The following is a 24,263-nucleotide window of genomic DNA, read 5'->3' as shown; positions in this document are numbered from 1 at the left end:
TTTGTTTTTGTTTTGTTTTTGCTGTTTTGTTCTAGGTGCCTTTTCTTGGTCATAGAAGATATGAATAAATTTACAAATTTTCATAGTATCACTGCTCCCTGTGCCTCTCCAAGGGTGCTTGTAGTCCTCGGTAGCCAATAACTCCGTGACTACTGGCACCTTGTAGCCTGGCACTATATAGTATAGTAGCTTCAGTGAGCCACAAGTTGCTCCCTCCATAAAGGTAGTAATTAATACAATTGGCAATGGAACACTGAAACATTTAAATACATAAACATTTATATATAATATATACATATATATATATAATAATATATTACACTTTATACATACATATATACACAGTATATGAAATTGTGATGTGTTTTCCTTTATGCATAATGAAACCTTGAAAAGCATGAACCCTAGTGTATGGTAAGCTTACCTGCCTCCCTCTGACACCGAGTAAACATGACAACAAATATTTAACAATAATTGTCCTTATGCTCTTCTGTGCCTCATTTTCTCTGGGAGCTGTCCATGCTGAAGGAGTAGCTACATGTATAATCTTAGAGACTATATTTTAAATGTAGTACAAATCCTTAAATGGCATCAGCTAGTTATCAGAAACAGTGATTAACACTGCTTGCATTGAGAGAGAACAACTGGAGTTTTGAACACTCAACAGTGGGGACAATTTGGCACCATTCTTTTTGCCATTACCACTTGGTAACGGCAAATACCAGCCACTTGGGCTGGACGGTAGAGCGACGGTCTCGCTTCATGCAGGTCGGAATTCAATCCCCAACCATCAAGTGGTTAGACACCATTCCTTTTTCCCCGTCCCAAATCCTTATCCTGATCCCAGTGCTAAATAGTCGTAATGGCTTGGTGCTTTTCTCCGGATAGATAGGCGCAATTTGGCTTGACACTTTTCCCCTGAAAATTCCCTCCATTCCTTTAAATATTATTATTTATTTTGAAATGTGTTATATGACAGAGTGCTGGGGAGATGGGACACCACGAGCGTAGCTCTCATCCTCTAACTACACTGAGGTAATTATTCTGTGCACCGAGCAGTAATTGGAAACCTGAATGTAAAACAACTGGTGGATTATACTTGGGAAAGTATGGCACTGAGTAACCTAATTGCTTCCAATACCTAGTCCAAATCTCTCCCAAAATAAACTAAAAATACATTCTGGTTCAATCATAAAATGTACCACTTTCCTTGAATGAGAAAAATAGAGGATTGCAACTAACAAACTCTGTTGGTGCTGGAGAGAGAGAACAGGAAAGCTATGAAAAGATTGACAAGTGGAAGGAAAATATTTGAAACTGCATACATTGAAAGTATAACATAAAGATGGAGAAAATACAACAGAGGCCAGAGAAAAGTCAGTGGGGAAAGAGATGCCATACTTGCTCATAGCAGTACAGTACTTTCATAGGCAACTGCTCTAGCAACTGTTTTAATCCATTTGAATGAAATCTGTTGTAATGTATTTTGCTGTGCATGGATGGTGTTTGTAAATCATTAGGATAATAAATATTCAGATTCCCAATTTCATATTTAGTAGTTGATACTACAACATTAATAAATCAACCCAGCATTCTGAAATGACAGTACTTATAGCCACTATTTGGTTGAACGTAACAATACGTAGTAGTGTGCACTAGGCCTAGCATGTCTTGGTCAGGTTAGGTTCTTAAACGAAGCAACGAAGAGTTACCGCCGCACACCAGCCAGCCACTCGCTGCCACTCCCTCCACCACACGCACTAAACTTACTTTCCCAACAATACCATTTGTGGTGTTATTACACTATATACAGACGTTATATATAAGTATGTATATATTTTGTTCACCACAACTGTACAGCTAAGCTGATATAGTTAGTTCAGGCACTAACCCGCTAAACACACACCGAAACTACGACGTTGGTACAACGTTTCGAACAAGTTTTAACACCTCCTAACCAGTTATAACAACCAATATAGCAAGTTGTAACAACGTTCTAATACGTCATAAACACGTTAAGCCAAGATATAACAACTATATTACAAGTTGTAACAAGCGGAAGATATAGACAGTTTCGGTTTGTGTTTCCAGGGAAGAGTCGTCGCTATACACAACTGGCGGCTCCCACACTCATTCCAGGTCACACGCACTAAACTTTCTCCCCCAACAATACTGTTTGCAGTGTTATTACCCTATATACACATATTATATATAAGTATCTACATGTTTTATGCACCATAATTGTACACCTAAGCTTGTAGAGCACCCAAAGAGCATAGTGGCCAACCCTCTAAACAGATAGACAAATCGTGCAGATGACGTCACCTCCGTCACCCAAATGGCTCCTCCAAGCATAATCCTTTTGCTGTTATTACACTAATACACACATTATATATAAGTATCTACATTTGTGTTCACCATAGAGAACCACTGAGCTGGTATGGTGATGCAAACAATAACAGGTGGCCACACAGTCAGTAAACGATGCTGTCTCCTTCTGTCTCTCAGCATCACTCCTCCCACAGCGCTAATTATTACAGCAATCCTGCAATTATCACAACCCTGGATATTTATATCACAGTCAGGGGTCATTTGTAATATTGTCATCGCTAAATAATACCAATTATATATTTATTTTGACATTTTTCGGCGAAGCTGTGGTCACAACCTGAACAGCAATGCTGTTCGCTCATGCTGCGTGCACCAGCCTTGGTTGCTCCAACAGTACTGTGCCTCTCACACCTGAGAATATTGCCCACGAATTTTTTTTTAAATGGCGTATGTTTACAAGAGCCCTGAGGAAGCTAATGTGAACCCCATGTAGCCGCGGGCCATTTGAATCAGGCCTGGCACCCTATGGCGTATATATACGCCATGCGCACCGTGGGACATGTTACTCCGGGCGTATATATACGCCATGCGCAGTTTAAGGGTTAACAAACAATCTAATTTAGGCTTTGCCCCTTTTCTCTATTTTCTTCCTCTTTTTCTTACCCCCTTCTCTTTCTTGTATCTCTTTTTTTTCCTACTCTTACCTTTCCTCTTGCACATTTGCATTCTTTTCCTCATCTGTCAACTGAACTCTTTCCTCTCCATATTTTCCTGTCCCTTCCTCTCTTATATCACATGACTTTATAATGATCCAGGACGTTATAATGGACCATTATAAAGAACTTTATAATGATAATAAATTATCATTATACCAGGCAATAAATTATCATTATATCAGGCAATAAATTATCACTATAATGGACTTTATAATGATTCAAAACGTCATTATTTCTTCATTTTCCAAAGTGTGGTTTGGTCATAACTACCACAGTTTGTTAGTCATCAGTTACAATAATTATATATATTATGTTAAACAATCCTTAATAGTAGTCAAAATAATTTAATTATTCCTAGATATAAGCTATCCCTCATTTTAGTGACCAGAATATTCAGCACATACATTAGATGGAAGATTAAAACAATGGTAGATTTACATGTTTGCAAGCCTAAAAGGTGCACATTTCATCAGACAGATTTGTGAATTGTACCTCACATAAGTGGCTTTTCACTCTTTACTAGGTCTTGTAACAAGGACATCTGGGCTTTCAGCTCTTCCATCTTGAGGCCTAAATCAAAAGAAAAATGGTTAGACATCTTATTAATATCCAAGTTATAATGAAATATCAGAGTTTAGGGAATTTACATGGCAATGCAAAACACTTTGATAATACAATACAGTAATTTATTATTAGAACATTAGACTAAGTGTCAAGAAAGTAAATGAATTTGTGCATGCATATATGCCACGTGTGCGAATGCTGGTTGTGCTCTTGCCTGCATGTGTATGTAGTAAATGATGATCAGCTGCTCTGTACTGTGTGTGCGAGCGCCTGTAACACTTCCCGATTGTAACTCCACTTCCTCAATTAAAACCCCAGCTTAACACTGCTTGCAAGCTTACTGTGATCCTCATTGAACTCCCAGCTAAATGTTAAACTGAAATATTAAATGGGGAAGCTACAAATTAAGGGTTATGATTTAATAAATATATAATAATTACTTAACTGCTGCCACCACCTTCCCTGTAAAAGTGAAATGTGACTGGATTACTGATTTCCCAGGAAGGACAGAAAATCAATAATTATGAACTCGAAGGGCATAGGAACCTTGGCAATTAATGCTTGGAAATTATTATGGAAAATCTTTACTTTATTGTGAGGACACAGGGAACTTCCAATACAGCATGTAAAAATCAATAATGAGATTGATGAATGAAATAGAAGAGGAAATTAGCTAAACACTCAAATAAATCAATATGAACTTTATTCAGTAAAACCAGCGTTGAATGTAATGAAACGCCGCTTTCCGGGTGAGACCCGGAGGCTCCCCGGAGCTTACTAGGCTGATATGCTAATGTCAGACTTTGGCATTATTCATGTGTATGGAGCTCTGTGGGCCTACTAGGAACCACGAGCCAGAACCTGGCCCCCTCAGAGAGGGGAGCAATGGCCTATAGAAACCCTCCGTGTGGTTGGAAGGCAATTCTATGTCTGCCATCAACTGGGTCAGACACCCAGAAAGGTAAGCATCCCAAAACAAACCCCTATTCTGGTGAAAATTTTGCTACCAAAAGCTAAACAAGGTGGATAGAACTCCCTTAAAATAAACGAGCAAAACGAGCATGACGTCACACGTCGTCGCGCCGCTGTCTGCACAGCTCCCCCCTCCCCGGGAGGAAGAAAGAGGAGCCCCAGACCCCCGCACCAGCTATCCACGCTTCAGTTCTGAGGCTGGATGCCAAACCATGCAAAAAAAAAAAAATTGCCGACCGGAGGGAGGGAGTTATACCAAGGAGCCTCCGGGTCTCACCCAGTAAATGGCGTTTCATTACATTCAATGCTGGTTTTCTGGGGGGGGGGGGGGAGCCCCTTCGGCTCCCCGGAGCTAACTACCCACAGAGGAAAAAGTAGAGGGACTTACCCGGAAAGCGGTAGCTGCTCACTCCTCAACTCGAAGTCGAGACAACTGGCTGCAACCGCCGACCCAGCACGACACAGGCCCGATAAGGCCCAGGAACGTTCACGAGATATCGAGCAGCCAGGACCCTGTTCGACCCCCAAAAATCCCGCGCCTGAAATGTCAGACAAGGACATGTTTGCCAAGGACGGCAGCAAGCGCAGCTAACTTACGAACGTCATGGGCACGGGGATAGACCGCAGGCTGGCTAGACTTAATAACACTGTGGACGATCTGGGAGACCCGCACCTGTGAACAGGGAAGAAGGGAAACCGGATCAACCCGAAGCGCGTCTCCGGACACAGAAGCCGTGGCGTGCAAATAAATGCGGAGGACCGCTACCAGACACAAAACATGATACACCCCGGCCTGACCAACCAAGCATCAACAACCCAAGGACCCCTCCGGAAAGCAGCAGTCTCATTCTTTGCCAGAAAAGGAGACGGTTGCAAACGAACAAAACCATCACTACAACTAAAAGAGCAGAATCCCCTGCGCCGGAGGAGAGCATGAAGCTCCCCAACCCGACCCCAAGAGGCCAAATGCCAACAGGAAAAAAAAGCCTTTGAAAAAACAATCCTGAACTGAAGGGGCCACAACAAACTGAGGAGAAGAAAGAAAAGAGAGCACTCTGTCCAAGGACCAGGACAGCTCAGGCGGGGCATGAGCAGGCCAGAGGTAAAACAACGCACAAGGCAGTTTGTGAAACAGCACAGAAGTAACATCAATACCACCGCTGGCCTAAGGCAACGACGCGAAAGCCCACAAATAGTGGGACCAGGCGTGAGTGAACAGCACAAGCCTCTCCCCCTATCGTCCCGTCAATGGGGCGAACCGCAAAAGGGCCAGCGCCCCTTATGAGACTCAGAACCTCATACAAAGCGAACACCGCACCGACCAGACGAAGGCGGGTCCAAAGGCGGAACCGAACCCGAAACTGGCACCTGTGGCTTATCACGATGAGCAGAACCCCAAGCCCTGGCACGACCCCTCCAGGAAGGCCCCCCTTTCGGGACCCCATCCCCACTCCTTGTAACAAAAAGCCCTGCTCAGAGGGTAGAAAAACCTAGGTGGGGTCCAGCAGGGCCCAAGGCCCCCAAGTCAGCCCCTCCCCCACCCCAGGATCCTCCTCCACAGGACCCAGGGCCAAGTCATCCCCCAGAGCACTGGCCCCCTAAAGAAAAGGCCCGGCGCAGCCAAATAAGCTAGACAGAAGGGGGGCCCACTGGTCCAGACCCAGAAGCTTCGGCTGGGAGATCAGACTCGAATGCCTCCGTCACCACACCAGAAGGGGCATCCCTCTAGACTGCCCGAGTCTCAAGACCATCTAAACCCTGCCCCGACTCCAAAACCCTTAGACGCTTCGGAGCCGAAAGCGGGGAGGGGGGGTGGACCAGAACGAACCACGACAGGGGAAGGACGAGGGGGGTGGACTGAACAAAGGTCGAAGCGACCCCCACCCCAAAGTCCGGGTACCTATAAGCAAAACGGGGCAGCCTCGGGGCATCCGGGTGAGCAACCAACCTAGCGCCTTGCAACAACCTGAAGCACACATTCAATGCCTGCACCGCCTGTACCTGTAGATCATCATCAGTAGATTGGGTAAACAGTCACTAGCAAGCAACAGAACTCGCAGGACTGGTCGAAAGTGTCACCGACCCAACAGGCAGTGTGACGGAGGCAAAAACAGTGAGGGTCACCCTGAGACAAGGGAACCGAACAACCCTCGAACTCGCACGAAGCAAGGGGGGGACTCCAGGGACAAATCCATTGGACCCATGCGCCCCCTAGGGGTTTCCCAGGGTCCTGAGATGGAACTCACGCTCGGGGACTCCCAGCCAGGGTACTGGTAACTGGCACCCAAAACTACCAGGTAACTTTCTAAAGCAGGGGGCACCACCAGAAGAGAACCGTGCTCAGGTTCACAAGGACAAATGAGGAAAGCAAGGCAGATCCCTCTACAAGGCAAAAACAAAAAAACCCGCAAGAGGACAACGTACCCAAAGGAACAGAGCCGGCCGCTATGAATGGTGAAAACAAGCTGTGCAGCACCCTGCGCCCAGTACCAGGGCAGCTGCCTCTTACCCTATGGTAAACAAAGAAGACAAAACCCCCAAGCACCCAAAGGGCAGCCGAAAAACTGAGCAGTAATACGGCCCAGCAGAGGCAGGCAACCGAGGAACTTGTGAAAGGTTGCCCCAAGTCCCAAGGGCAGTACTTGCAGGGCACCTAGGGACGATAACCCTAGGCGCATGCAGCCCGAATACTGTAGAATAACTCCTGGCTCTCGCATCCCTGGAAGAAAGCACCACACCCAAAGCACAGCGCTGGAATTACTGGAGCCAGAACACATGGTTAGATGGTTGGAACAAGTTAAGTGAGAAGGTGGTGGAGGCCAAAACCGTCAGTTGCTTTAAAGCATTATATGACAAAGAGTGCTGGGTAGACGGGACACCACGAGCGTAGCTCTCATCCTGTAACTACACTTAGGTAATTACACGACCTCTGTCTCTAACATCAGCCTTAGAACTGAAGGGTGGATAGCCAGCATGGGGGTCTGGGCTCTCTCTTCCCCCCTCCCGGTGAGGGGAAGGTTACCTTGAGGTGCTTCCGGGGCTTAACGTCCCCGCGGCCCGGTCGTCGACCAGGCCTCCTGGTTGCCGGACTGATCAATCAGGCTGTTGGACGCGGCTGCTCGCAGCCTGACGTATGAGTCACAGCCTGGTTGATCAGCTATCCTGGGGAGCTGCGCAGACAGTGGCGCGACGTGTGACGTCATGCTCGTTTGCTCATTTCTTTTAGAGGAGTTCTATCCACTTGTTCAGCTTTTGGTAGCAAAATTTTCAACAGAATAGGGGGTTTGTTTTGGGATGCTTACCTTTCTGGGTGCCTGACCCGGTTGATGGCAGACATTTATTTATTTATTTATGCATATACAAGAATGTACATAAGGAATGTGAGGATACAAATATGGTAATTACAGTCTTGTAAAGCCACTAGCACGCGCAGCGTTTCGGGCAGGTCCTTAATGTAAGAAAATTTTAAGGAGGTAAATACTTGCAAAAATTATAGACAAAAAAATGATAACAGATTACATGAAATGAAAAAAAGATGAGAGAAAATTGTAGGTACAGTATATTAAAGCACATAGGTAGCCGAGATTGATTGCAATGACAGCTTGAATGGTAGTTGACAAAAAAATTGGTAGGCACAATACAGCAGAAACAATATAAGATTGGTTGCAATGACAGCTTGAATGGTAGTTGACAAAAATTGGTAGTCACAATACAGCATATGGCTAGCACATAGAAGAAGACAGCAATGAACACAATGATAAGGTTGTTTGATATTACATAAAAATTAGGAGATTGGGTAACACTAGGTACAGAGCAAATTTAAAGCTCAGTGTAGGAAACTAAGAAGATGAAGTTAGGTACTTTTTGGTTTTGCTTTTAAATAAGGCAAAAGTTTTACAGTTTTTCAATTCACTAGGGAGTGAGTTCCATAGACTAGGTCCCTTAATTTGCATAGAGTGTTTACACAGATTAAGTTTGACCCTGGGGATATCAAAGAGATATTTATTTCTGGTGTGGTGATAATGGGTCCTATTACATCTGTCCAGGGAGAGTTTCAGAGCATGGTTTGCATTTAAGAACAGGGTTTTGTAAATGTAGTTGACACAAGAGAATGTGTGGAGGGAGTTAATATTTAGCAAGTTTAGGGATTTAAACAATGGAGCCGAGTGTTGTCTGAAAGCAGAGTTAGTTATTATTCTGATAGCAGATTTTTGCTGTGTGATGATGGGCTTAAGGTGGTTTGCAGTGGTAGACCCCCATGCACAGATACCATAATTAAGATAGGGGTAGATTAGTGCATAATATAGTGAGAGGAGAGCAGAGTTAGGAACATAATATCTGATTTTGGAGAGTATACCAACTGTCTTAGAGCCTTTCTTAGTTATGTGTTGAATGTGGGTGCTGAAGTTGAGTCTCTTGTCTAGGAATAGGCCAAGAAACTTGCCATCATTTTTATTACTGATGTTGATGTTGTCTATCTGTAGCTGAATTGCATTTGATGATTTGCTTCCAAATAAGATGTAGTAAGTCTTTTCGATGTTTAATGTTAGTTTGTTCGTTGACATCCATAAGTGGACTTTTTTTAATTCATTATTCACATCATTACACAACATAGAATGCTTCCAACTACACGGGGGTTTCCATAGGCCATTGCTTCCCATGCCTCTCTGAGGGGGCCAGGTTTTGGCTCGTGGTCCCTGGTAGGCCCACAGAACTCCATACACATGACTGATGCCAAAGTCTGACATTAGCATATTAGTCTAGTAAACTCCGGGGAGCCGAAGGAGCTCCCCCCCAGAGAAAACACGTTTATATATATCCTAGCTGTAATTAAGTCCTACGAGGCAATAGGGTGAACTACTCCAGATGTATCCTGACTCCGTAACACATTACCTTAATATCTGTACTCTCCAGCCAATGATGCAGAATGGCCCTTTCCCTCAGACCTTTGATGCCTGACCAAGTTCACACCCCAGAACACTCCCAGTACACACTAAACTAAAATTTGTTCACAAGCTTACCAGTTGAGGATAGCTCCTCCCACAACTAATACAGATCCTGGACTCCTCCCATTACTTTTGGCTACAGGCAACCATTTAAAAACTAGGCCCGAGGTCTGGCGCTCAGGAGCCAATCAGGGCTTGGCACCAATCATATCCCTGGGACATACGTAGATTGAAATGGCTGCACGGCCAGCTGTAACGGGGAAACAAGCAACGTTTGTCTCCTTGTGACACACACCAGACCTCTCCCAGACCTGACCTCCCCGTAATCCGAGAAAGGTTCGTTTACCGAAATAGATGAATAATGTTCTAACCTGTCCCATCCGAGATACGGGAAGGGACACTTGACTCGTCTAGCGTAAGGTTTGTGGGGGAAGGGGATATGAGGCAACAGGGGGGAGGGGAAGACGAACGAGGGGAAGGGGAGATGTTAGGTCTGTGCAACAAACCGTTACACACCTATGAGCATTTATGTCAAAATGATCTTGTGTATCACTAACATTAGTCATTGGAGTGGTTTTAGAGCTAAAAGATATTTTATTGCAATAAAAATAAAAGTTTTACCAGAAATCATATGAAAAAAAGCTTACTGTGAACTTAAACAAAAGTGGATAAAAATTGTATAATTTACTGTAGGCAAGTATAACAAACAATCATTTTCTGCACATCTCCTCCCATCACTCGCATTGCTGCAATAAGTATTAGTATAAATTATGCTAAATCTACAGTTTGGTATAGCTCACCTATAGACTGAATAACTTCCGTTTTCTGACTCTCGTTTAGTTTGGAAAGTAATGTGGTGTAGTCTTCCAATGTTTCGGTAACCTGTGTATGCGTGTCTTCCATATCCTCTGAAAAGTAAACTGTTCCTGCCGACGCTCTCTGTAATAAGGTGTGAAAATTGCTATACTCATTTTTTTTCCACATTTGATACAGACAATAAATATAGTACATGTACTGAATGTACATGTAATAATAATAATGCAGGTTTTGAACCTAGAGGTACAAAATTTAAGAAACCAACACACAGTATTACCACCGTGCTATCGATAATAAAATATATGGGTCAGTGGCCTCAAACCCACCAACTCTATCTGGATTAGTGTTTATATATAATTAATTGCTCTATCTATGTTTTTGAAAGAACCAACTGGTACTACAATTCACATTTTCCAAATTGCTTCTGTGACCGAAAAAAAACAGCGTTGAATGTAATGAAACGCCATTTTCTGGACGAGTCCTGGAGGCTCCCCGAAGCTATCCAGGCTTATATGTATATCCCTAACCTTTGGCATCAGTCAGTGTGGATGGAGTTCTAGGCCTACTGGGGACCACAAGCCAGAACCTGGCCCCTCAGAGAGGTATGAGGAGCAATGGCCTATAAAAATGCACATGTGATTTGGAGCATTCTATATCTGTCATCGACCAGGAAAGGCACCCAGAAAGGTGCCTCAAAACAAACCCTTATTCTGGTTAAAACAGTGAAAATAACCAAACAAGTGGACAGAACTCCCCAAATGAAAACAAGCAATCAAGCATGACGTCACACGAGCCGCACCGTTTATCTGCACAGCTCCCCCCCCTCTCCAGAAGGGGGAAGGGGAAGCCCCAGACCCACCGTGCCGACAATGCAACCACTAGTTCTTAGGCTGGATGTCAAAACACGCAAAAACCCCCGACCGGGGAAAGAGGGGTTGCCGGGGAGGTTATCTTGTTATCTTCTTGAGGTTATCTTGAGATGATTTCAGGGCTTTAGTGTCCCCGCGGCCCGGTCCTCGACCAGGCCTCCACCCCCAGGAAGCAGCCTGTGACAGCTGACTAACACCCAGGTACCTATTTACTGCTAGGTAACAGGGGCATTCAGGGTGAAAGAAACTTTGCCCATTTGTTTCTGCCTCGTGCGGGAATCGAACCCGCGCCACAGAATTACGAGTCCTGCGCGCTATCCACCAGGCAACGAGACCCCCTAGGAGGTCGGGAGACTCCGAGACTCACCCAGAAATTGGCCTTTCATTACATTCAACGCTGGTTTTCTGGGGGGAGCCTATTCAACTCCCCGGGAGGCGGTCGGTGCTCGCATCTCAACTCGAAGTCGAGACAACTGGCTGCAACTGCCGACCCAAAGAGACACAGGCCCGACTAGGCCCAGACTGTTTTTTATTTTTTTATTTAAGAAACATGGAGCAGCCTACCCGACAAACACTGAACGAACCTTTATGGCATTTGTCTGTTTTTTAAATTATTTCAAATGTTTTTTTTATTTTTTTCATTTTTTTTTTAAGAAACATGGAGCAGCCTACCTGACAAACACCGGACGAACCTTTTTGACATTTGTTCTTTCTTTAAAAAAAATTCATTTCGTATTTCTAGAAAAAAGTCAATGCTTTGCAACATCCCAGAATCAATAGCATCTTTAAAGAAAAATCATTTATTTGCATCGTCAGAGGCGTCCGAGAATGTGCGAGAAGAAGCCCGCAACCCCACCCTGTGGCGTTGTTATTCAAACGAGCGGTCGCCTAACGAGACGAATTGTCGGCGATCGGGGCATTCGTTACTCAAATTGGTAGCCATTTGAGGCGGTCGTCACTCGAGGTTCTACTGTATTTGAAATATACATTTGAAATATATATTTGAAATATTATTTCATGGCCAATGAAGTAAAACAAACACTTACTGCATCATTCATCAGCTCCATAGCTTCTGTAAACTTCTCAGAGATAGTTTTAATGGCCTCCTTAATTTCTGGATGTGTCATCTTGCCAGAGTCATCGGAGAAGTAACACCAGCCACATGCTGCAGGCCGGGACCTCTGTGTGATGAGTACATTCTGGTCCCAAGGTAACGACACTGGAATTCTCTTCTCAAAATCATTTATTCTTATACTAGGTCCTCGATTTACTGCTGAAAATAATCTGTGAATAAATATGTAAACCCCATATTATTTCCTCTACTTCAATGATATCATTCCTATACTGTATATATATTTTTGTAATTTTTTAATATACTGTATTTCTTTCCAGCTTTCTAATATAGAGTTAATATTAAATACAGTGGTACCTCCACATAATAATTTAATCTGTTCCCAGAGATGGGTCGTAACTCGAAAATTCGTAACTCAAAACAAATTTTCCCATACGAAATAATGTAAATTGAATTAATCTGTTCCACACCCCCAAAAATATTAACTTAAAAATACATTTTATACCAACTACCATTCTTTTTGTGCTAGCTACAATACAGAATGTATATCTTACCTTTATTGAGGACTCTTGTTGGTGCATGTAAGATGGTGAGGAGGGGGAAGGAGGAGAGGTGTTATTGTTTGGAAGGGTCCCCTTCCATTATAACATCAGGCAGTGATGACTTCTCTAAGGGTACACTCTCTCCTACGTTCTGCAGGCATACCACTAGGATCTGGTTGTGGTTCACTGCTTGTTTCTCCCACCAAGAACCTTTCCATAGACTTATTTTTTCCCTGTTTTAACATTTGTTTGTAATGAGACATCACATTCATTCCACTATGAATGATCTCTTGTTTTTCCTCTGGTCATGGTCATCCTCACATGTGTTTTCTTAGATTGAACCTTACCACTGACTTTCTTGGGACCGATTTTTGCATGATATATAATAGTTACTTTTATGTTCAAAAAACCAGCGTTGAATGTAATGAAACGCCATTTTCTGGGTGAGACCTGGAGGCTTCCCAGAGCTATACTGGGCTGATGTGTATATATTAGACCATGGGAACAGTCAATCGAAGGAGTTCTAAACCTACCGGGGACCAGAGCCAGAACTTGGCCCCCCTCAAGAGAGGCACGAGAAGCAATGGCCAAAAGACACCCCTGTGTAATTGGAAGCAGTCTTTGTCTGCCATCTACCAGGGCAGGCACCCAGAAAGGTAGAAATTTCAAACCAAACTACTGTTGGCCAAAAATTGCAAACCAAAAGCCGAAATAGCGAACAGAACTCCCCAATCAAAAACCGGGAACAAACATGACACCACAACCGCCGCGCATCCATCTGCGCAATCCCCCCCCCCCCTCCCTGGGAGGGGAACGGGCGGGTCCCAGACCTCCACGCCAGCAACTCCCCCCAGTTCAGAGGCTGATTATCAAAACGCGAAAAACCGCCGACCGGAGGGAGGGAGGGAGGGATGCCGGGGAGCCTCCGGGACTCACCCAAAAAATGGCATTTCATTACATTCAACGCTGGTTTTCTGTGGAGAGCCCCTTCGGCTCCCCGGAGCTACTTAACCAAAGATAAGGAAAAGGGGACTCACCTGGGAGGCAGTTGTCACTCGCTCCTCAACTCAAAGTCGAGACAACAGGTCGCAACCTGCGACCCAAGACTACACATGCCCGAGAAGAACATTAACAAAATAACGTGCAGCCAGGACCCTGATCAACCTCCAAAATCCCCGTGCCCGAAGATAGGCCAGGACATATTACCAAAACAGCAGCCGAATGCCGAACTTACAAAAGGCTGCAGGCTGGCAGGATCGAATAATCCTGCGGACAACCTGGGAGAAGGCAAACAGGGTCAACCCAAAGCGCGTCCTCTGCCACAGAGGCCATGGCATGCAAATAACAGCAAAGAGCCACAGACACAAAACATGATGCACTCCCGGCCGAACCAACCAAGCATCTACAACCCAAGGACCTCCTCGGAAAGCAGCAGACTCATTCTTCGCCAGAAAGGAGAAGGCTGCAAACGAACGAAACGGCCACCAGGACCGAAAGAGCAGAAACCCCTGCGCTGGAGGAGAGCATGAAGCTCCTCGATCCGACCCCCAGAGGCCAAAGCCAACAAGAAAGGAGCCTTAGAAAACAGTCCTGAACCGAGGGGCCACCACAAACCGAGGAGAAGAGAGAAAAAGAGAGCACCCAGTCCAACGACCAGGACGGCTCAGGCGGCGCATGAGCAGGCCGGAGGTGAAACAACTCCCGAGAAAGCTTGCGGAACGAAGCAAAAGTGACATCCACCCCGAATGCAAGCTGCAGCAGCTCCGCCAGCGCCGCACGATACGAGGTGACAGTATTTGGCATAAGATGACGGTCCTGAAACAACCAAGAGAGAAAGCACATGCAATGTGTTGTTTAAACGACCGTCCAAACAACCCGATCAGAAATCGAAGACAACCTACGAAGAGACAAAAATGCCGAAAGGATCGCCAGGAAATTTCATACTGCCGTCTAGACGAAACTCGCAGGTGATACACCATCAACGAAGCCACCTGATCACCATACAAGTGGTGATACACCCGCGTCAAAAAGATCAGACGCGAAGAGTGGAGGAGAAGATCGAACCAGGAGAAGATCACTAGCCTGGCCACCAAGGAGCCAACAGGAATACTCTCTCCTGGTAAGTCTCCATGACCCAGTTGATGACCCAGACAGCTTCTTTATGAGTGACATTCAAGCTGCAGATAATATAACGGATATTAACACAAACTCGGAAGACTTTGAAAGAGAAATTGACAATATGCCTATGCACTCAGCTCCTGGGCCTGACTCATGGAATTCAATATTCATAAAGAAATGTAAAGTACCAGTAGCGCGAGCACGCAGCGTAATATGGAGAAAGAGCTTAGATACAAGGGAGATACCAGCAGCACTTAAATCTGCAGATATAGCTCCTTTGCACAAGGGGGGGGGGGGGGAAGTAAAGCCTTGGCAAAAAATTATAGACCAGTTGCACTAACATCACACATAATAAAAGTGTTTGAAAGAGTGATTAGGAATCAAATTTCTATTTTATGGAAAATAATGAGTTGCACAACCCAGGACAACATGGATTTAGAGCGGGAAGATCCTGTCTGTCACAGTTACTCAACCACTATGACAAAATCACAGAAGCCCTAGAAGAAAAGCAAAATGCAGATGTTGTATACACAGACTTTGCAAAGGCATTCGACAAATGTGACCATGGGGTGATTGCACACAACGTGAGGTCAATGGGAATAACTGGTAAAGTAGGACGCTGAATACTCAATTTCCTGTCGAACAGAACACAAAGAGTAACAGTCAATTAAATAAAATTGAGTCCAAGCGATGTTAAAAGCTCTGTACCTCAAGGTACAGTCCTTGCACCGCTACTGTTCCTTATTCTCTTATCAGATATAGACAAAAATACACGTCACAGCTTCGTGTCGTCCTTTGCAGATGACACAAAAATCAGTCCAGTTTTCTCTTGAAGATGTCCACGGTTGTTCCGGCAGTATTTCTTATAGTCGCTGGGAGGACGTTGAACAACCGCGGATCTCTGATGTTTATACAGTTCTCTCTGATTGTGCCTATGGCACCTCTGCTCTTCACCGGTTCAATCTTGCATTTTCTTCCATATCGTTCACTGCAGTACGTTGTTATTTTACTGTGTAGATTTGGGACCTGGCCCTCCAGTATTTTCCATGTGTATATTATTTGGTATCTCTCTCGTCTCCTTTCTAGAGAGTACATTTGGAGAGCTTTGAGACGATCCCAATAATTTAGGTGTTTTATCTCGTCTATGCGTGCCGTATATGTTCTCTGAATTCCCTCTATTTCAGCAATCTCTCCTGCTCTGAAGGGGGAAGTGAGTACTGAGCAGTACTCGAGACGGGACAACACAAGTGACTTGAAGAGTACAACTATTGTGATGGGATCCCTGGATCTGAAAGTTCTCGTAATCCATCCTATCATTTTTCTGGCTGATGCAATATTTGCTTGGTTATGCTCCCTAAACGTTAGATCATCAGACATCATTATTCCAAATCCTTTACATGCAGTTTTCTTACTATGGGCACATTTGATTGTGTTTTGTACCCTGTATTATGTTTGTGAGAGGCACGATCTTCCCGCTCGAAATCCATGTTGGCCTGGGTTGTGAAGGTCATTGGTCTCCATGAAATTGGTGACCTGACTCCTAATCACTCTCTCAAATACTTTTATTATGTGCGACGTTAGTGCAACTGGTTTATAATTCTTTGCCAATGCTTTGCTCCCTCCCTTGTGTAGAGGGGCTATGTCTGCTACTTTAAGTGCATCTAGTATCTTCCCTGTGTCCAAGCTCTTCCTCCACACTATTCTGAGTGCCTGTGCTACCAGCACTTTGCATTTCTTTATAAATATTGAATTCCATGAATCTGGACCCAGGGCCGAGTGCATTGGCATGTTTTCAATTTCTCTTTCAAAGTCTAGTACGCTCGTGTTGATATCAGTTATATTTACAGGGGTTTGGATATCCCGCATAAAAAAATTGTCTGGATCTTCCACTTTCATGTTGTTTATTGGGGTGCTAAACTTGTCCTCATACTGCTTTTTTAGGATTTCACTAATTTCTTTGTCATCCTCCATGTATGAACCTTCACTTGTACGAAGAGGTCCAATATTGGCAGTGGTTTTTGCTTTTGATTTTGCACATGTGAAGAAGTATTTTGGATTTTTCTTTATTTCCTGAATTGCTTTCTGTTCTAACTTCCTTTCTTCAGTTCGATATGAGTGTTTCAATTTCCACTCGATTTCTTCAATCTCCTTATTTAAATTATTCCTTCTTTAACGGGAAATTCGCGTCTGCATAAGCATTTCCGTTATTTTTTCCTTCTTTTATAGTGTCATCTGCACTCTCTTTCTACGTTGGATCTCTTTCTGGCTTTCCTCAAAGGAACATGTTTCAGACTTGATACGCTTCCGAAGTCAGTTTTTCAATTCCTTCTGTAGGACTTGTATTACTTAGAACAGTTTCCAATGGAATGTTTGTAAGTTCCCTGTTTATTATCTCCCAGTCTATCCTTTAATTATTAAAATTGAATTTACTGAATAGCCCCTCTAGCTTTATCAACGTTTTAGGTCTATTCTGAGTATTGATGGTCGTTTGCACTTCAATGAGCTTGTGATCTGAGTATGTGGTATCTGATATCGTAATGTCCCTGATAATGTCTTCATTGTCAGATCTAGAATATTTTCATTTCTCGTCGGCTCCGATATCTGCTGGTTGAGTGAAAATTTGTCACAGAATCCAAGTAGTTCTCTAATCTGTGGTAGGTTAGGTCCCGATAGATTTCCTGGTATAATATTATTGTTTGCTTTTCTCCATCTGAGACTAGGCAAGTTGAAGTCACCTAGGAAGATAATATTAGGTATCGGGTTCTCCAAATTATCAAGGCTATTCTCTAGTTTGTTTATCTGTTCTGTGAATTCCTCGGCCGTTGCATCTGGCGGTTTGTATATTAGAATAATCACCAAGTTTATTTTCTCTATTTTTAATACCAGTACCTCTACCACCTCATTTGTAACGTTAAGGAGCTCCGAGCATACAAGGTCTTCCCTAATATACAGACCCACTCCTCCATGTGACCTAATTTTCCTATCACACCTGTATAGGTTATATCCTGGAATCCAGATGTAACTGTCTAAAAATTCCCCTGCATGGGTTTCTGTAAAAGCTCCAAATACTGCATTTGACTCCGTGAGGAGGCCTTTTATGAACTGTACATTGTTGTTTGTTCTTGTTTTTAGTCCTTGTATGTTGGCAAAGATGAATGAGGTTACTCTATTAGTGATAGTTTGACTGGGAGACTTTTTCGGCAAGCCCATTATGCATGGACATATTGAGTTTGTTCTGACCAGTGCCGATTGTTGTAGGGCAGCTGCCTGTCGTAGTTGTAGTTCCCTTTCAGTGTGTAATTGTATCTGTAATTCTGGAATGCAAGTGGGTCTGGCATCCAGTTCCATACACTCTCCATGCTCCTCCTTTTGAATTGTCTTTCGGTTTGGTATAAAAAATGTATCGAGTTTCCTCCAAATTCATTATCCTGCTTGCCACTCTATGTAGCATTCTGTGGCTTTCATGTGATAGTATGGGCAGCTGAGGTCATAGCATTTTCTGTCCTCAAGTGAGGTTTGGCACATGTCAGGATGGAAAACCTACATATTGATCCAAATCGACATTGACCTTTCCTAAGTATATTTAAAAAAATTTTGGGATGTTGGTAACTGCATTCTAATCCTTTCTTATTACCAGCATATCTATGTCTGTATATGCCCTTTGCATAAAATTTGCACAAGTCTGTCCTTCTGGTCTGACTCGCTCTATCGGGGACCATTATAGTGTCTGTACCTATCGAGCTGTCAGTGCTGTCTGTTACACTTTCTAGTTTACTGTCATCTACATCTAGGCATACTGAGTCAGAGTTTACAACTTCCCAAGTTTCTGCTTCATTTTCATCCCTGACTATAGCCTCCGCCCCTGGTATATTAGAATTATTGTTGTTTCTTTCCCACTCTTTCTGAATGGCTGGTAGGCTTTCAATGAACGATGTTTTCCGTTCATGCGTCTTGTTATCGAGAAGTTTTTTTAGGATATTCCAAGCTGGCAGGTCATTTTTACACACCCAGAGCAAGTGGCCAGCTCTCAGTCCCGTGGTGTTACTGACTCCTGTACAAGCCGAATGAAATCTATTCTTACAGATATAACATTTAATTCCCGTTGCCTTCGACTTTAAGGAGTTGTTACAGTGGCCACAAATTTGTTTATTTACTCCCAATTTGCCTTGTTTTGATTTTTGTATGTTAATATTTTGGAGGGTGGGGAATGGATTAATTCAAATTCCTTTATTTCTTATGGGAAAAATCACTTCGACTTACGATATTTCGACTTACGATCCGTCTTTGGGAACGGATTAGCATTGTAAGTCGAGGCCCCATTGTATGTACACATCAGCCCGGTATAGCTCTGGGGAGCCGAAAGAGCTCTCCACAGAAAACAAAACAAAAAAGCACAAAAACAATGAAATTCTTTACAAGTGGGATCGTCACTTAGCGGGCGGCTCTAGTAAACTAAGGCGGGGTCGCCTGTGCCACCAGAAACCACGTGCTCAGTCGACCCATATGTGTATCAACAAAGTTGCAAGTCGAGGCCAAGGCTGTAAGTTGAGTCAAATTTTCCAATGAAATTTAGGTCAAAACTAAAAAAAAATCACAAGTGGGGCATTCGTAAGTCGAGGTTTATCTGTATTGTTAAATGCTCTGCAAACCAAGGGTCTCAAAATGTGGAATGACCTCCCTAATCCCATCAAAGACTGTCAATCTCTCAAACAAGAAAGCAAGAACTACCTAACAAAGTGTACAACCTACTAAATGTAACTGTGCAATTTAAAATTTTAATTTTAAAATTTAAAATTGTAAAATTCAATAAAAAAATTTACTTATTCTGTTTATGCTGTAAAATTAATATATTCTTTTGCAATTTTTGCTGTTCCAATCATCTAATAATTGTCATTTTAATTCTATGTCTCTATTTTAATTAATTACTGTTCTTCTTATTTCATTTTTTATTTCTTATTTCTTACTTTTTCTCAAATACTCACCTATTTGTGTTTGCAGGGGTTGAGCTCTGGCTCTTTGGTCCCACCAAAGAGCCAAAGATCATGCTATGACCATTTTGGTCATAGCATATGACCAAAATGCTATGGCTTTAGGCATTGTACTTTGCCTACCCTTCACTCATACAACTTTCTTGATCCCCAACATAATGAATCAATAAATTATGTTGTTCAGGACAATTCTGGTTTCTTTACCCCATTGAAACAGCTATACTCGCCATATACAGAGAGCAGCCATGAAGCTGTGTGCAACATATGGAGAGCGAAGAGGGGAGGTGAGGGAACCATAATTGTGATATTGTGAGAGGTGAGCCATTATTATGAGAGGTGAGGAGGGGTGGCCATTATTGTGAGAGGTGAGGGGGGTGGCCATTATTGTGAGAGGTGAGGGGGGTGGCCATTATTGTGAGAGGTGAGGGGGGTGGCCATTATTGTGAGAGGTGAGGGGGGTGGCCATTATTGTGAGAGGTGAGGGGGGTGGCCATTATTGTGAGAGGTGAGGGGGGTGGCCATTATTGTGAGAGGTGAGGGGGGTGGCCATTATTGTGAGAGGTGAGGGGGGTGGCCATTATTGTGAGAGGTGAGGGGGTGGCCATTATTGTGAGAGGTGAGGGGGGTGGCCATTATTGTGAGAGGTGAGGGGGGTGGCCATTATTGTGAGAGGTGAGGGGGGTGGCCATTATTGTGAGAGGTGAGGGGGGTGGCCATTATTGTGAGAGGTGAGGGGGGTGGCCATTATTGTGAGAGGTGAGGGGGGTGGCCATTATTGTGAGAGGTGAGGGGGGTGGCCATTATTGTGAGAGGTGAGGGGGGTGGCCATTATTGTAAGAGGTGAGGGTGCCATTATTGTGAGAGGCGAGGGTGCCATTATTGTAAGATTCGAGGGTGCCATTATTGTAAGAGGCGAGGGGTGCCATTATTGTAAGAGGCGAGGGTGCCATTATTGTGAGAGGCGAGGGTGCCATTATTGTAAGAGGCGAGGGGTGCCATTATTGTAAGAGGCGAGGGGTGCCATTATTGTAAGAGGCGAGGGTGCCATTATTGTGAGAGGCGAGGGTGCCATTATTGTAAGAGGCGAGGGGTGCCATTATTGTGAGAGGCGAGGGTGCCATTATTGTGAGAGGCAAGGGGTGCCATTATTGTGAGAGGCGAGGGTGCCATTATTGTGAGAGGCGAGGGGTGCCATTATTGTGAGAGGCGAGGGGTGCCATTATTGTGAGAGGCGAGGGGTGCCATTATTGTGAGGCGAGGGTGCCATTATTGTGAGAGGCGAGGGGTGCCATTATTGTGAGAGGCGAGGGGTGCCATTATTGTGAGAGGCGAGGGGTGCCATTATTGTGAGAGGCGAGGGGTGCCATTATTGTGAGAGGCGAGGGGTGCCATTATTGTGAGAGGCGAGGGGTGCCATTATTGTGAGAGGCGAGGGGTGCCATTATTTTGAGAGGCGAGGGGTGCCATTATTGTGAGAGGCGAGGGGTGCCATTATTGTGAGAGGCGAGGGGTGCCACCACCTGTAATGGTCTCTTGGTAACATGCCACAATATCTGGCCCAAGCTCACCACAACCAACCTCCTTATTGAAGCAGCGGCGGGTGGGTTGTGGGCGAGGCGAGACCTGAGGAGCAGGAGGGTGACGGTGGGGTGGTATGGGCCCAACATAGTACAACGAAGCAACAAATGTGTACTGATAACCGGTGTCCACTTAACGGGGTCAACAACATTGTGCGTTCGATTACCAATGTTTTTTTTTATTATTGTGTAATGACGCGAAAATGATAATAAAATAGTTATGAAGTGTTGCTGTGTATAATAATAATAACTATATATATATATATATATATATATATATATATATATGTATATTCTTTAATTTGAACTTTCTTAATGAAATATGTTTTTTTCACAGCAGTTGCAAGAAGCGTTGTCGGAAGATTCGTTGCCTTTAGGAGATTCAAATACTACATATGCAATTTTATATGATGCTCTTGTTTGGAATTTAAAGCCTTAGGCTTGAATAATATGAATATACAGAGCACTTATATATTTGTAAATTTGTTGGTAATCGCTATATCGGAAAATCATATTTATCAATATCACATGATAGTTTATATGATAACTTAGATACTAAAAATTCGTAAATAAGGTTAAACTTGTATGTATATATCCCTGAATGTTTAGAATACCTAAACAAATATATACAAATATTTGCGTACTTGCTTATGCACATATATATTTATATATAGAGAATCATTCACATGTACAAATTACCACATAGAGTCTGGAATAAACGAAAAGTTGTAATTTGAAAGTAATGAGTGTTAAGAAAGAGAGTGGAAAAGTGTAGGAAAATCTATAAAATAGTGGTTAGGAGACATGAGGCGAGTATAGACGCCTGGACCCGGCCGGCCGCGCGCCCCGACACCACTCCGCTGCTCCTGTGTTTACTATTCACCCACCAAGTTGTGATCTCCGTGAATTAAGCCCGCTGCGGCCTGTGAAATCTCCCGGATAAAGCACCTGCGCCCCCATTCATAGACTGTAAATATATTCTAGATGGTGAGTTGAGTGCTTGTGGCGAGAAAAGGGAAGAATTAGTGTGGCGGGAGAGTGGAGAGCGAGAAGGAACACGGATTACTCTCGAGAGGCGATGCCCCAAATCCCACGTTTTGCCTGTTTCTGCAGCATGCTTTGCGCGGGATGTGTTGGTGCTGGTCCTCCACACTGCCCTCTCTCACCAGGCTCTTCCTGGCAGTCTTAAGATCTTATAAAACGATGTCTTACTCCTTGAGGTAGAGCTAATGTACAGAGCGAGTGTGTTACATACTGTACATAGGACAAGCACGAGACATACTGTACTGGAAATGCCTGGAATGTTATTGGTGTATATGCCATAGTTTTTTACGTGTAGACAGTTTAGGCTAATTATATTCTTTTAAAGCTTTCCTGTCTATATAAGTTTGAATATTAAGGACCTACTCCACACTATATCAAGAATAGTATCTCTAACCTGGTTGTTGAATGATTTGACAGGTCGTATGCCAGGGGAAAATTAAGATTAAGAACCTGCCTGAAAAGCTATGCATGCTAGTGGCTTTACAAGAATGTACGAACTCTTGTGTGTATATTATATATATATATTATATATAATAAACATAAAAAGCTGTGTTCCAACTGGTGTTGCATTCTGAGACTCCTGGTGTGAGATTATCCCAAGGTATTCCCAGATATATTTGTCATTTTAAATTTTTTCTGCATCAGATTGATGATTTAAGTTTTGTTCTGCCACTGTAATACACTGCTAAGGAGGGCCAGTCTTGGACTATGGTTGATGTCCTTTTAGTTAACCAGTTTTACTGATTCGTCCCATTCTCCCGAGCATTGCCAGTCACTAAACTGGCAATTTAGTACATTTTAAAGCAATTTACTACAACAGTCACTAAACTGTTGTACTAAATTGCTTGAACCTAACCTACCTGAGGACCCACAAACAAACAAAAAAATGGAATGTGTCAATTTTGTGAGCTGCTGCCATTTTCAGTGCATCAGGCTGTAAGGAAATTGAACATCAAAATGTGATGTACAATTCAGGAGAACGGGTTGACTGATTAACAAAATGGATCAGTTACTTTATTTTGTTTGTTATTAATTTACCATTATTCTTTGCTACTGGATTGAAACCCCTCCTTACCCTCAAAAGCATTGTATGTATATTTTGTGCAAGTGCCAGTAGCTGCTTCGTAAATTTGATTATGTGCAGAAATATGTTATGAGGACTGGTGACCACTTTACAATGACTCCTCTTATTAGCAAAATGGTTCTTGAATTTGTGCGTGCGTTAGGTAAGACTAGGTTATGTTTAGTTATATGTAGGCTAGGTACAAGGAAAATTCATTTCCCCTGATCATTTACAGTGAGAAACCAGTTACAAAAGGGGCAATGACCTGAAACCCATACACTCATCAATATAATGTTTGAATTGATCCAAATGAAAATGTAGAACAGCTGCCAAATACTTTGATGTGTTTTGTTGAATTGTCAAGCTATTTTCATTTTAATTCTGTTAAGATCTCGAAACGCTATCACGTCTTGCAGTAAGACTGTGTGTTGTCTATGTATAGGTCAGTGGTAGTTGGCTTAATTTCAAAATGTTTAATTTTATTGTGCCAGTTGATTAAATAAGGAAAGTTTATATATAATGATCAAACAGAAAATAAAGAATATATATTTTATTAAGAAACTACTACTGTACTGGTATCAATATGATTAGTTTGAAAGTTTAATAAGTTTAATAGAAACTAAATATGTAAAGTTTAAGGTAATA

General features: G+C 43.2%; 2 protein-coding genes across 3 annotated transcripts in view; one reads left to right on the top strand and one right to left on the bottom strand.

Annotated features, from left to right (window-relative positions):
- Window positions 1-1,537: 1,537 nt before the first annotated feature.
- On the bottom strand, window positions 1,538-21,670 carry LOC123759090 (uncharacterized). Its single transcript, XM_045743940.2, has 4 exons — window positions 21,513-21,670; window positions 12,261-12,498; window positions 10,330-10,468; window positions 1,538-3,617 (listed from the first exon to the last, which is right to left on the bottom strand). The coding sequence occupies exons 1-4, from the start codon at window positions 21,599-21,601 to the stop codon at window positions 3,541-3,543; spliced, it is 543 nt and encodes a 180-aa protein (XP_045599896.1). The 5' UTR covers window positions 21,602-21,670; the 3' UTR covers window positions 1,538-3,540.
- Window positions 21,671-22,340: 670 nt separating this feature from the next.
- scny (ubiquitin specific peptidase 36) overlaps window positions 22,341-24,263 on the top strand; it is a 50,465-nt gene continuing 48,542 nt past the window's right edge. Inside the window, exon 1 of one of the 2 annotated variants that reach the window (XM_045743935.2) lies at window positions 22,341-22,498. The gene's annotated coding sequence lies outside the window, so the exon portion shown is untranslated. The remainder of the gene's footprint in view (window positions 22,499-24,263) is intronic. The other variant, XM_045743936.2, reaches the window with a different exon arrangement.

This window comes from Procambarus clarkii, chromosome 15 (assembly GCF_040958095.1).
Source record: "Procambarus clarkii isolate CNS0578487 chromosome 15, FALCON_Pclarkii_2.0, whole genome shotgun sequence".
In the NCBI taxonomy this organism is placed as follows: Eukaryota; Metazoa; Arthropoda; class Malacostraca; order Decapoda; family Cambaridae; genus Procambarus; species Procambarus clarkii.
The sequence above is the reverse complement of the archived record's forward strand: the minus strand, read 5'-3'. Positions and strand labels throughout refer to the sequence as shown.

What these genes read in the sequence shown, in the direction of transcription:
- LOC123759090 (XM_045743940.2), bottom strand. Translation starts at nt 21,601, where the DNA reads ATGTTGGGCCCATACCACCCCACCGTCACCCTCCTGCTCCTCAGGTCT. An exon ending in GCCGCTGCTTCAATAAGGAG is followed by an intron (nt 12,499 to 21,512) that starts GTTGGTTGTGGT and finishes ATTTATTCACAG; the next exon opens with ATTATTTTCAGCAGTAAATC. An exon ending in TGGAGCTGATGAATGATGCA is followed by an intron (nt 10,469 to 12,260) that starts GTAAGTGTTTGT and finishes ACCTTATTACAG; the next exon opens with AGAGCGTCGGCAGGAACAGT.